Source organism: Nanorana parkeri, unplaced genomic scaffold, assembly GCF_000935625.1.
Source record: "Nanorana parkeri isolate BGI_ZX_2015 unplaced genomic scaffold, ASM93562v1 scaffold1050, whole genome shotgun sequence".
NCBI classification, from domain to species: Eukaryota; Metazoa; Chordata; class Amphibia; order Anura; family Dicroglossidae; genus Nanorana; species Nanorana parkeri.
In genome coordinates, this window is record NW_017307318.1 from 209,455 (window position 1) to 222,007 (window position 12,553).

The 12,553-nt window shown below is 41.6% G+C and overlaps 1 protein-coding gene across 1 annotated transcript in view; it reads left to right on the plus strand.

Moving 5' to 3' along the window:
* The first annotated feature begins 11,506 nt into the window (after positions 1-11,506).
* Positions 11,507-12,553, plus strand: part of RPL7L1 (ribosomal protein L7 like 1) — a 15,796-nt gene continuing 14,749 nt past the window's right edge. Inside the window, exon 1 of the mRNA XM_018567451.1 lies at positions 11,507-11,547. Within this exon, the coding sequence (XP_018422953.1) occupies positions 11,534-11,547 (14 nt within the window). The 5' untranslated portion in view covers positions 11,507-11,533. The remainder of the gene's footprint in view (positions 11,548-12,553) is intronic.

Consider the following 12,553-nt stretch of genomic DNA (forward strand, 5'->3'; position numbering starts at 1 on the left):
ACACAAAAAAAAAAAAAAAAAACAGGCCTGCTAAATACAGAAAACTAAAATTATAGTTTGTATACTTTTAAGCAAATTTTGCTCACAATTTCAGTGAACTCAGTAAGTGCATTTAGAATTTGTTTGTTTGGCAAAATTTTGTCTGACACCAAAAATGTTAATTTTGCAGCTAAATCAATTTCACCAAATTACTATCTCATCCTTTTAAAGCGGACCTTTATCCATATCTTTAAAATAACAGACACCTTTAGAAATGTCTAGTAATGACAATCTACAAACACATACTTCTAGATAATTGCAGGCTTTGTATTCTTTGAATACCTTACTTCTCTTCTCTTCCCTTCCCCAGTCTTTTGACAGTAGCCATGTTTACTAAGGGCAGGTTATTAGCACTCCTATTACTTCCTGGATTTCTGGCACAAGTGACTAGGACATGTGACCATGTACATCATTTTAGGGGATGAAAATGTCTTTTCCCTGAGATTACAGATGAGATTTCCCAGCAATGCTCTGCTGATGACAAGGCAATCCCAGTGTGCATAGCTTTGCCAAACTGAAGTCATTTTGCCCTTTCAAAGCAAGAAGTGAATGCTCTACAAGTGTAAGTATTTCAAATCACAGCATTTTACACCTGCTATGTCTATGTTTTTATTAATCATTATGCATAGAGGGATGCATTGGTAGAATTTGATTTCTGAGTGTAAAGGTTCGCTTTAACCCTAGAGATTGCCGATCTAAGTGTTTCGCCCAGAATTAGGCAAATGTAATCCCTCTTCAAATTTGTTTATTTTTATAAACTTTGGCACACAGTTATTTAGTTTATGGCGATTCTCCAATTCAGTATTTCAATCATCAATAATTATCTATAATTTATAATTATTATTTACATAATGAGATGTTCAGCAAAATTGTAATCTTTTTCATGCCTACTACACTGACTCTATTATATTACATTTAATAATTACATACTTCAAAATTAACTGCTGAATATTTGTTTCTATATGACAGCAGGCAAAACACATTTTAGCTGTTAGGGTACCCAACCTTACAGCTGACCTAGTCATCAAAGTATTATATTGAAAAAAGAAAAGTCAAACATAGTTACAATTTTAAGACTGCGGAAAAGCATAGGTTCTCACCTGCAGAGCAGACAGCTGATGTGTTGTTGTTTCTTTGGTTTGCATGTATAACAGAACATCCAAAGGTCAGATTATATATTATTCAGTCATAAATCCTTTTAATTAAAGTTTTATTTCCAGGACATCAGAAGATTAAATATCATCTAAGTACACGACAAAGGTATTGTAAATGTGATAACTCTCAATTACACCTAAAACTGTTTTACCACACGGAGACTACCAGAAACAAGAGAAATACACTGCATGACTGCAGTTTAAGTGAACCTGTGCTTTGACTGTGCATGGGGGAGCAACAGGTTCACTTAAAGGAGAACTATGAGGTGAGTGATTTTCACTCAACCTCATATTTCGAGCCGACGTGTGACAATGGAACACGTCGGCTCAATAGATCGGGAAGTGAGCGAACACATACCGTTGCTCGCTCACTTCTCGATCATGTCCCTGCAGAGAGCCGTGACTGTCACTTGTGGCTCCCTGCAGGGATTCCACCCCTACCCTCTCCAATCCTCCAGCGCTGGGTGGATCTCGACAGTTATGTCGGGATAAGTCCCGGCTGCGGGGGTCTCAGTATACCGCTGTAGCTTGCGATATACTGAGCTTTGGAGTATAGGAATGTCACCAGCACGACAACGACTTAAGCGTCAGTGAAAATCCATTTATTGATGTTCATGATGTAATGATTGAACATCAATAAATGGATTTTCACTGACGCTTAAGTCGTTGTCGTGCTGGTGACACGACACTTGGAAATTCCGGTAAGGAGTGCTACAGGTCTTTGAATTTTTTATACTGAGCTTTGGGTCACGGGAGGGTGCTAGTTTATGTCCTCCCATGACCCTTAGGAGAACTATAGGGGAAAAACACTGACCCCATTGTTCTCTATGTACTGTACCATGTACTGCTTACATTCTGCATCTACTTTATGATGAACAAATGCTCTGGGGTCCGATTTGTGGGCGTATTTTGCAAGCACAATGCAAAATTCCCAAACTGGGAGGCAAATCTTGAAAATCAGTTCTGTTCATAAGCAAGTGATTGTCAAACAAAAGACACAGGGAGCCAGATGAGGAGGCGGATATTTTCCAATGCACAATTTAATAAATATCATTCAGCGGGAAGAGGGTGCTTCATTTTCTGCAAAGTACATGGTTCAGAGATGCCTATAAACGGCATGTGGTCCTACAGAACAGTATGAATCTCTGGAACAGTGTCAGTGACACCATATTTTGGCACCACATAATTTGTATGTGTAAAACGTTGTATTTTTAGTTTAACATATTTCCTTGGCTTGCATAAAGCAACAGCACCCCTATCTAATGATTTTGTACATGAATTGAGTGGTTGAAGTAGTAGACTGAGTAGATTTAAAAGCTATCAGAAGGTTTACCCTTCAAAATAAAATAAAGCTAAATACCAGGACTATATAACAATTGCCAAACAGTGGCAAAAATGTTCCGTAGCATAGCTAGTGATCTTCTTTTAGTGCATTATCCTACTTTATTGTCTACAAAGTTTAATAAAACGTAAGTTCCACACAAAGTTCACATAAACACTTCAAAACCACAACCCCCCATTCCAGAGATGGAGACGGAAGAAATAAAATTTACAGAGCCATATTTCAGAGACAATAGCCAAACATATGGCACAGTGGCTGGAGAGTATGTAAGCAGCTTAATTATGCCAAAATGTAAGTTTTGTCATGAAAATAAAATTTACAGTGTATTATGTCAGAGACAACAGCCAGAAATAAAGCACAGACACTGTTAGGAAAATTCAGTGCATTACAGTTCGAGAGGATCAAAGTAGGCTCGAGCATGTGCATGTACTATGGCTCATGGTCCTGTGCACATGATCACTGGCAGGTGCATTACTGTGCCGACACATGCACATTAGCATGCACGCTCAGTGCCAAATGACCTACATAAACTGGAGTGTGATTTGGATAGATTGCTGAGTGGTCTTTGGACAGTACCTGAGACCTGACCTGTTTATTCTGCCTACCCGCATACAACCCAGCCTACCTTCTGGCTTATATATGGAATGAATCCGTGGTAATTGAGAAGAGATTTAATATATAGAAAATTTTAAAGAAAATTTTAAACCTGGGTTTAGGGTTAGAAAGCCGCCAGACAAAGGTTACTTTTGGAACCTCATAGGATGTAGGGTAAGTGTGCAGCGCTATTTAACCTCCCCAGTGTAAACTGCAATTTTTTATTTTTTTTTGTAAACTGCAATTTTAATAAAAGTCTCCTTGCTTGTGATATAAACTCCAGTGATCCATGTATATATAAAATTACCTGTCACAAGATTTTAACGTGAAAATTTGCTCAAAGGTGCATTTAAATAGACAATTAATTAAGAAACAATTTGTGGATGATCACTTCTAAATGTAGCAACTAGAATGTGCCTTTAAATAAACAATTAATGAGAAAAACGAGTGAATAATTCACATCTACATATGGCAACCAAAAGATAACTGAAATAAATGCCGCAAAGGCAGTGATATACAATTGTTGCAAAGTGTACTTATAAGTGGATGAGTGTAACAAAAAAACAACCGCTAATCAAACTAGCGACTAAATAATAATTTCTTCCAGGTGAGACCAACAAGTTAATGAAACCAGTGACCAAAAAAATATATTAAAAAATATATATAAAAATACATACACCAGTTTTTTCTTCATTAATTGTCTATTTAAATGCACCTTTGAGCAAATTAATAGTTCTGAAACACTTGGGAGGTTTACTACTTCATGTAATGTAGTACCGCATTATGCCCACTAGATGGAACTAAGTAGAATAACACTTATTTCCTATGTTCCTCTCCTCCATCTAGTGACCATAATGTGGTATTATATTATACTACCAAAAATGAAAATATAGTAAGAATGTTCATTATTACCTCTATTCACACATAATGAATATTCACAGAGATTCACAGGGCAAATGGCTCTGCAATTTGTTTATAAATAGACCCCAAAGTGTATATATGACACAGAAAACATGAAGAAATATTGTCCAGATTACATATTTCATAATCTCAGATGTGGGTAGGGTTGCCACCTGTCCATAAGTCACCTGGACAGTCCGGGTTTTGAATGCTGTGTCCGGGTTTCATGGCAGCTGAAACCCGGACACTTGATGTCAGACAGACAGGGGCAACCAAAATTAGGATAGGGGCTACTGGCCCCCCACTAAAAATAGTCTCGACTGTGATATTTACATATCAATAGGTGGTGTTATTTACATTTGAAGAAGCCGCGACTCATTCTCTGAAAAACATTTCCATGCATTGCTAGAGTGTTCGGGTTTCGCTGGAAGAAAAGGTGGCAACCCTAGATGTGGGAGTACGACTAATTTTAAACCTGGCACAATGCATCCAGCTGTCTAGGTCAAATATACACTATAAAGTATGGATGCACTGATATAATTTTTTCCAGACCGAGTACAAGTGCCAATACTTTTCCTCAAGTACTCGCCGATACCAATTACCGATAACTTTTTAATTTTTGGTGTCATGTGACATTTTTTTCTAAAACAATGCAGACTAATGATTTTAGGGAATTGGTGAATGGCTAGGGCCCGGTTCCAGCTGCAAACACTGCGACCCTGGTAGTTCTGTCACTGACTCCAAGCTGTAAAGAGACTACAAATCATAGCGCTACATTACACAGCGATGCTGAATGGCAACCGGCTATAGAGGACTACAAATCCCAGCAATGTATTATACATTAATGCAGAATAATATGGAGCTACATACTCTGTGCTGCTCCGGGGTGTCGGCCTGATGTCTCTAGGTCTCAGGAGGCTATGCAAGTTCTCAGGAGGCTTTGCGGGATCTCAGGTGGCTGTGCTTGGTCTCAGGAGGCTGTGCTCTGTATCAGGAGGCTGTGTGGGGTCTCAGGAGGCTGTGCAGGGTCTCAGGAGGCTGTGCGGGATCTCAGGAGGCTGTGTGTGGTCTCAGGAGGCTGTGCGGGGTCTCAGGTGGCTGTGCAGGATCTCAGGAAGCTATGCGTGGTCTCAGGAGGCTGTGCAGGATCTCAGGTGGGCTGTGCTGGGTGACAGGGCTCCCAGTCAGTCTCAGCGGGTGGCAGGGTTGCAAGTAGGAGGAGGGGACTTTTTACCAGCGCTGTAAACAGGTGCCGTGGTTCACAGGAAGGCTGTCAGGACCTTGCTGGGAACCTCAGCAGCCTTTCTGGGAACAGCGTTGTCTGTTCAATACTGGAAAGTGTCAGTATTGGGGCTTAGTATCGATGCATCCCTACTATAAAAAGTATCTTTAACACTACAAAAAGGAAGGAATATTGTTGTAGTGCTCACCCCTGAAGGAGCCGCTGAATATGAATTAAGGTTCTCCTACCTGTTTGCTAGCCACCGGCCCCTTGCCCAGATCCAGCACACCGACACTCAGGAACAGAACAGTCTCAAGTCATAGGGTCTTTTCAGGATTTATTTGCATAGGATCAACAGGAGAGAGGGTTTGGGTTCTGTAGGATACCCTAGTGATACTTCAGAGGACTGCCCTTTCTCCCTTAGCAACAGCTAAAGCCAATGGTAATAGTACAGAGAACAGCCAGGATAGTCCAGGACCTTGAAAGAAAGAGAGCTATCTCTGGACTTATGTAGCAACAGTTGGCTTCTTCTATATCAAGCACCTGGGAATAGGGTGAGGGATCTCTTACAGGGTTCCAGATGGTAGCTCTCTTCAGCTCCTTTGCGACACTCCTCGACAAGTAGATCCCACCTCCAGCCCAGCTTCCATCAGGTCTCCTTTCAGCTGCATCTGGAATCAATGGGCCCTCAGCTGAGGTGCATACCAGATATCCAGTAAAATCTTCTGCTTCTAGGCCCCCAACACCTGCCACGTGCTGAGACCCAAGCAAGGCATCCATAGCATCCTAGGCCTCTGGACCCCCAGCACCTGCCATGTGCTGAGGCCCAGGCCAGTCACTGGTATCACACAGACCTCCTAGGGAGAAGCCCCTGGAGGGGAAGAGAGTTCTGCACAGTGTCCCCAAACCTTTTATCATCTGCCCTCAGCCATACCTCTGAGTCATCCTGCTCAGGGATTGGTCAGGGACAGGTACACAGCCACAGTCTGAGGATGATCCTCCCTCACTGTATGCCAAGGCTCCCTTTTCCTCAATCAATCCAGCAAACTCAGGGACACATGTAGAATGCAGAACTCTGAATAATCAGTATCTAGACTGGTTACAGTCCAGATATTCACTAAATTTGATAGTGACCACTACAGGGTGCTACATTGTACACACTACATAGATATGATTTCTACCATTTCTGATGGACCTTATTGTCATAACCACATTCCCATTTAGTGTTGAAGCCCAAAATCAATATTTTCTTTTCTTTTAAGATAGTAGGAAGTTTTATGCTACACACAGCATACATAATATTTCTACAATTTATTTTAGACCTCATTTATGTTTGGCATGCCCCCAAAAAAGGTAAAATTTTATATTAATCAAATTCCAATGGAACTAACATGTAACACACAGCATACCTTGTATATATATGAGAAACAAAGAACAAAAAAGGGCGCCTCCATAGTGTAAAAACGAAATTTAATGATAAAATGCACAGCTTGTATTGTACTTACAAAAAGTGGGTACCGTATAAAAAAAACGCTGAGGGTTTAATAAACCTTTAATTGACTTTCTGACCCGAATCCTATGAACGAAATAATGAAAAAACTGCAACAAAATGTACTGAAACAAATTTTTTACTGGAGCACATGCAGAAGTTGCAGGAGTTGGTAATAATTGCAGGCCAGCATCAGTGGCAGATGGTAATGGTTGCAAGCCATCAGCAGTGGTAGATGATGGTAACGCTAAATGGTAAAATAATGTTTTTGAGGCCAGAAACAATGTAATCGTTGGCATCAGCTGCAGAGGTTTGGTTTTCTTTGCTGATCCAGAACTGGTTCATTTTTATAAAGGTGAGCTGTGAATGAGGACAGGTGGACTACTTTTCTAAAAACAAAACCACCCACTGCATTAAATTCCTGCTTTGAAATCACATTGGCTGCAGAGCAGCCCCGCAGCTTCATCGCATACTAGGCAAGTTTGGGCCCAAGGTCCATCCTCAACACCCATTCTAAGGGTACCACATCTGGCTTTGACCCTATATGATCAGACACTGACTGTGACTGCTGCCAGCAGCCAGGCCTGGGTGAAGAATCGTGAAGAAGGACTTATAAGATTTGCCTAGGCAGGCACTTTCACCGCTGCTACTTATTTTATGGACCTAAGGATCCAAGACACGTTGGCCATGAAAGGGGATCCTGACTCTCTGGAAATGATGTTAAGTGGTTCCTGCATAGCATGTGTTTCAAATGGTGCATTTTTGCTACCTCTGTGATGACAGGACGAGCTTTAGCACCTTTCCCTTGTAATGTGGATTTAAAAGATTGGCCAAGCAGTAATGCTCCCTCTCCTTGATGGCCCAAATCCTGGGGTCCTTGCACAAAGCACTGCAGCATGAACAAGCCCATGCACCAAATTGCTGGTGGCAGACAAACCTAAGTCCTTAATGTTGCAACAGTGTCCTCAACCATCTCACTCGGCCAACGTACGACTTCCGGACTTTGGAAGTTTAAGGAATAGGCAGTAGGGATGAGTTTGGGTTTTGTCTGAACTTGAGTTTGTACCAGGATGGACACTGTCAGTGCGGGCCATTGCGTTGCAGCCAGGGCATTCCTGGACCCTCAGTTTCATGTAAACAAAGGACAGGATGCTGGTCACTTCACTGGCCTTATATGGCCACACTAGGTCTATGTCATTAGCCAAATATGGCCATGTAGCTATATAAGGTCAATGATGTCACCAGCATCCCACCCCTTTATTTACGTGCTGCTGTGGGTCAGGGAATGCCCTAGCCGCAGCTGACTGGCTCACACTGACAGCTTATTTCTGGATTGCGACGAATTTAAGGTCAGACTGAACCCAAGCTCATCCCCACTAGGCAGCATCTCAAGATCATTTCTTTGCAACAACTAAAGTTGATATAAATGAGAATATTGGGATTGTGAGTACCTAATGGAAACCTTGCAATATACCTTTTTTAAATGTTGTCAGGAAAGGCATTTTAACTTTTGCTTTATTCAGATTTTCTTTGTTCAGGACAGAAAACTAACACATTTTCCTTCCTAGAATATGAAGCTAAAACTTAAAGTAGTATTAAACTGTCAAACATTTTTTCAATAATGCATCCAGACCAAACAAATTGTACATTGGCCAGCAAAGTATTTCTTAAAATTTTTGCCAAACATTTACAGTCATCATGTTTCAGAACAGCTGACTCCAACTCTGAGCTCTGCTTCCCTGATCATCCTGTCCAGTAGAAGGACAGAGCAGTCTCCAGCAGCTGTCCATCTACCAGCTTGCAGGAGTGAGGACGGGGGGCTCGGTTGCAGGGGAGTGTCTTGCCTTGTCATTCTTGTGTGTTTGTGGAGAGACACACAACTTAACTAGCACACACAAGGGTGGTTCCATAGGACCCTGCAAGGGAAAGGAGCCAGCTGAAAACCAGTTATCAGGACCAGTGCTCCAGCGACCAGCTGATTCTGTCAGAAACTAAAACTTTAAACATCAAGGAGCAGCAACATTGTTAGCTATTTCATCAGCATTTGAAACCGCTTATAAAACGTTTCACTTTCCCAGAATGGGACCGGGAACCTGGTGTGGGTGAACCTGGTGTGGGTGAACCTGGTGTGGGTTGATTCCCGGCGAGCTCTCCTCCCGGATGGAGCACTTTCTTCCTTTTTCCTCTTTTCTCATTTTCTTATGATTATCTCAGCCTCTCTCTCCTCTGCTTCCCATGCTCCCCTTCTCTCTTCTTGCTACCCTCTTTCTGTCCACCCTACATGTTTATACTAGTTTTCAATTTTCCTATCGGTTTCTGACCCCCTCTTGTAACTTGAAAAAATTGGGCAGGTTGGGTATTCACACTTTCTTTATTATTGATCATATTTAAAGTTTGACCCTCCTGCATGGTACGGTCTGGATGCATCTGTTGGTTCATATTACTTGCTTGAGTTATCCCTTCTTGTAGCCTCATTGAAATTCGATTAAATGGATATTGTTTTGTACAATCTCGTTTTGTTTTGTTTTTTACAAATGTGTGTATTCACTCACATGCCTTCAAATAAATAAATATTTTTTTTTTTAAAACCCTTTTCACTTGAATATCGCTTTAAGCTGGCAATACAGTAGCACATTACATAGTTACATAGTATTTGAGGTTGAATAAAGACATGAGTCCATCAAGTCCAACCCATTGTTGATGTGTGTGTATGTATATATACACACACACACACACACATATATATATATATATAAATATATATATACATACATACATATATACATGTACATACACACATACATACAAACACACCCTCACACACACACATAGGTCCTTGTATCAGTTCATTCTTAATTGTACCTGTACCCCTGTATATTAGGGTTTCTCAGGAAATCGTCTAAAAGCTTCTTGAATGATTCCGCATTCTTAGCTGAGATTACCACCTGTGGCAGCGAGATCCAGACCCTAACCGCTCTAACTGTGAAGAACCCCCTTCGCCCCTTGTGCTGGAATTTCTTTTCCACCATTTTTAGGTGATGGCCTCTAGTCTTTGTTACGGAGTTAATTGTAAAGAGTTTGCTGCAATGTTGCTGTCACCATTTAACAATTTGTACATGAAAATCATGTCCCCCTTAATCTCCTTCTAACGTGAACATGTTTAAATTTAGTAGTCGTGTCTCATAGCTCTGGTCCTCCATTCCCCTAATTAGTTTGGTTGCCCTCCGCTGGACTCTTTCAAGCTCAAGGACGTCCTTTCTGTGGACTGGAGACCAAAACTGGACCGCATACTCCAGATGAGGCCGGACCAGTGATCTATAAAGTGGCACAATTATGGACTTGTCTCTGCAATAAATTCCCTTCTTAATACAGGACAGGACTCTACTTGCTTTGTTTACAGCAGTCTGGCACTGCAAGCTATTAATCAATCTGTGGTCTACAGTGACCCCCGAATCTTTTTCTATTTCTGACTTCCCTAGTTGGCATACCCATGATTGTATAGCCCATTTGCTTATTTTTATTCCCAAAGTGCATTACTTTGCATTTGTCGACATTGAACCTCATCTGCCATATATTAGCCCTATTTTATCCAGGTCCTCCTGTAATGTTAAACTGTCTAGGTCCGTTTCCATTACCATCCCGATTTTGGTATCATCAGCAAACACTGAAACATTGCTACTCACACCCTCCCCGATGTCGTTAATAAATAGGGTGAACAGCATGGGGCCCAGCACAGAACCCTGAGGCACACCACTCATGACACCAGTGGCGTAACCAGAGTTATGGGCGCCCGGGGCAGAATTTTTTTTTCCGCCCCCCCCTTTTTATATAAACATCCACTAGAACTGTACCCCCCACCCCCACACATACAGTATATATCAGCTAAGGAACTACAAGTCCAAGCATGCCATCATTGTCCCTGTACAATTTCCACTTACCCCCTCGTAAAAAGTTAGCAGGTTAGTCTGAATTAGATTGAAATGTTCATTCAGTTTTCGAATAGTTATTGCGGTTAAATTGGTGCTCAATTTCAGCCATATCAAAAGAGCAGGATGGAAATGTTTTCTCGAATGGACGAAATTCTAACAGTGAATGTGTTTTTCCTTTGGGAAGCTCCCTTCATTTCAATATCAAATGTTGAAACAAAACAAATTCAAGTATCTGATAGCATTATCCAATGGTCTGGTAAAATTTTTCTTCACATGGAGATCATTCATAAAATGTTCAGCCAGCGTATAACTGTGTGAACGATGTTTGCAGCACATTCCTGCCACTAGATGTGCTCCTTGGCTTCATCTAGTGGCAGTAATGCCCTGAGAATGACGTTCACTCAGGTACATGCTGACGCGCGATAAATCATCCCCTTGGCATCCTTCTCATCCATAGAAATGAATGCCCCAGTGGTCTCTATGCTCCTCAGTTAATATCCACAGTAATAAAGTGATTTCTGTACCAACTTCCTTGCAGCCTTTTTCCTGTCAGCTATATTTTAAAAAGTTTTTTTTTTTAAACTAATCAAATTTTTTTTTTTTTAAACCAAAAAACTCTCCTTTTTATGAGGCTTTGGCGAGTCCTTACATATAAATCTACACATAAGCTCGCCTTGCTTGTAGCTTTTTCAAAAAAATTCAAACACGTCTACCAGCGTATCATTTACGCATGCGCACTCGCCAAGAACGCGTGTATCAGTGCAGGGGGTTTATGCCAGTTCTAAAGATGGCGATCACGAACACATGGTTTTGCACGGAAGTGAGCAGAGCGGCTTCCGGCTTCCGGAACATACAAGGGACAACATGGACGGGACAGAGTAAGTACTTAGAAAATGAAATCCGTTGCCATCCGATGTAAGGGAGAGGTAGATGAGGGTGGAGGAGCAGACGGGGAAGTTGTAAACATTGGTTTGGATGGCATTTGCGCAGTTTGTGGCTGTAACATATGACCGTGTCAGCCAGCTCTCTGATTACCACTAGCTGTAGCTGCTATGGAGCGGGGTCTGTTCCATTTGGGCTAATAAGTGAATACATGAAATGATAATGAAATTGCAGAGTTCTGGGGACTATGGTATGTAGCTGTGAGACATACTTATAGAATGTGGCCTCGCTGTACATGTCCCACGTTTGTTGACATTCACTGCCAGCACATCTAGGGCATGTGAGGCTCGACTGCAACTGTTTGCCTCATCTTCTGATAAATAGGAGACTATTAAAGTGTATCTGTAACTAGGGATGCACCAATACCATTTATTTATTTTTTAGTCCAAGTACCAATACGTTTTTTCAAGTACTCACCGATACCAATACCTTGTTTTTCTTTTTTTTGTGTCATGTGACAGATTTTCTAAAATAATCCAGACTAATGATTTTAGGACAGTGGTGGAGCACCAGGGCATGGTCACAGCTGCGACCCTGGTAGTTTTGTCACTGACTCCAAGCTGTAAAGTCACCACAAATCCCAGCAGTACTTTATACAGCAATGCGGGATGGCAACCAGCTGTAGAAGACTACATATCCCAGTAATACATTATGCTGCAATGCAGAATAATACCATCAGCTATAGAGGACTACAAATCCCAGCAATGCATTATGGCTAGTGTGGGTGGTCCCCTGGGAAGGAGGAGGAGATGTGCGCCCGGCGCTGTAAAAAGGAGCTGCGTGGTTCACAGGAAGGCTGCCGAGGGTCAGAGACCTCAGACAGCCGCTTCAGTTTAAAAATTTAAAGCGCCGGTAGCGGAGACGCAACAGGAAGTTAGTGGACATTTCTCAAACTGAGAGAAATTCCTGTTTTAGGACTGGGGGGGGGGGGAGAAAAGAGGG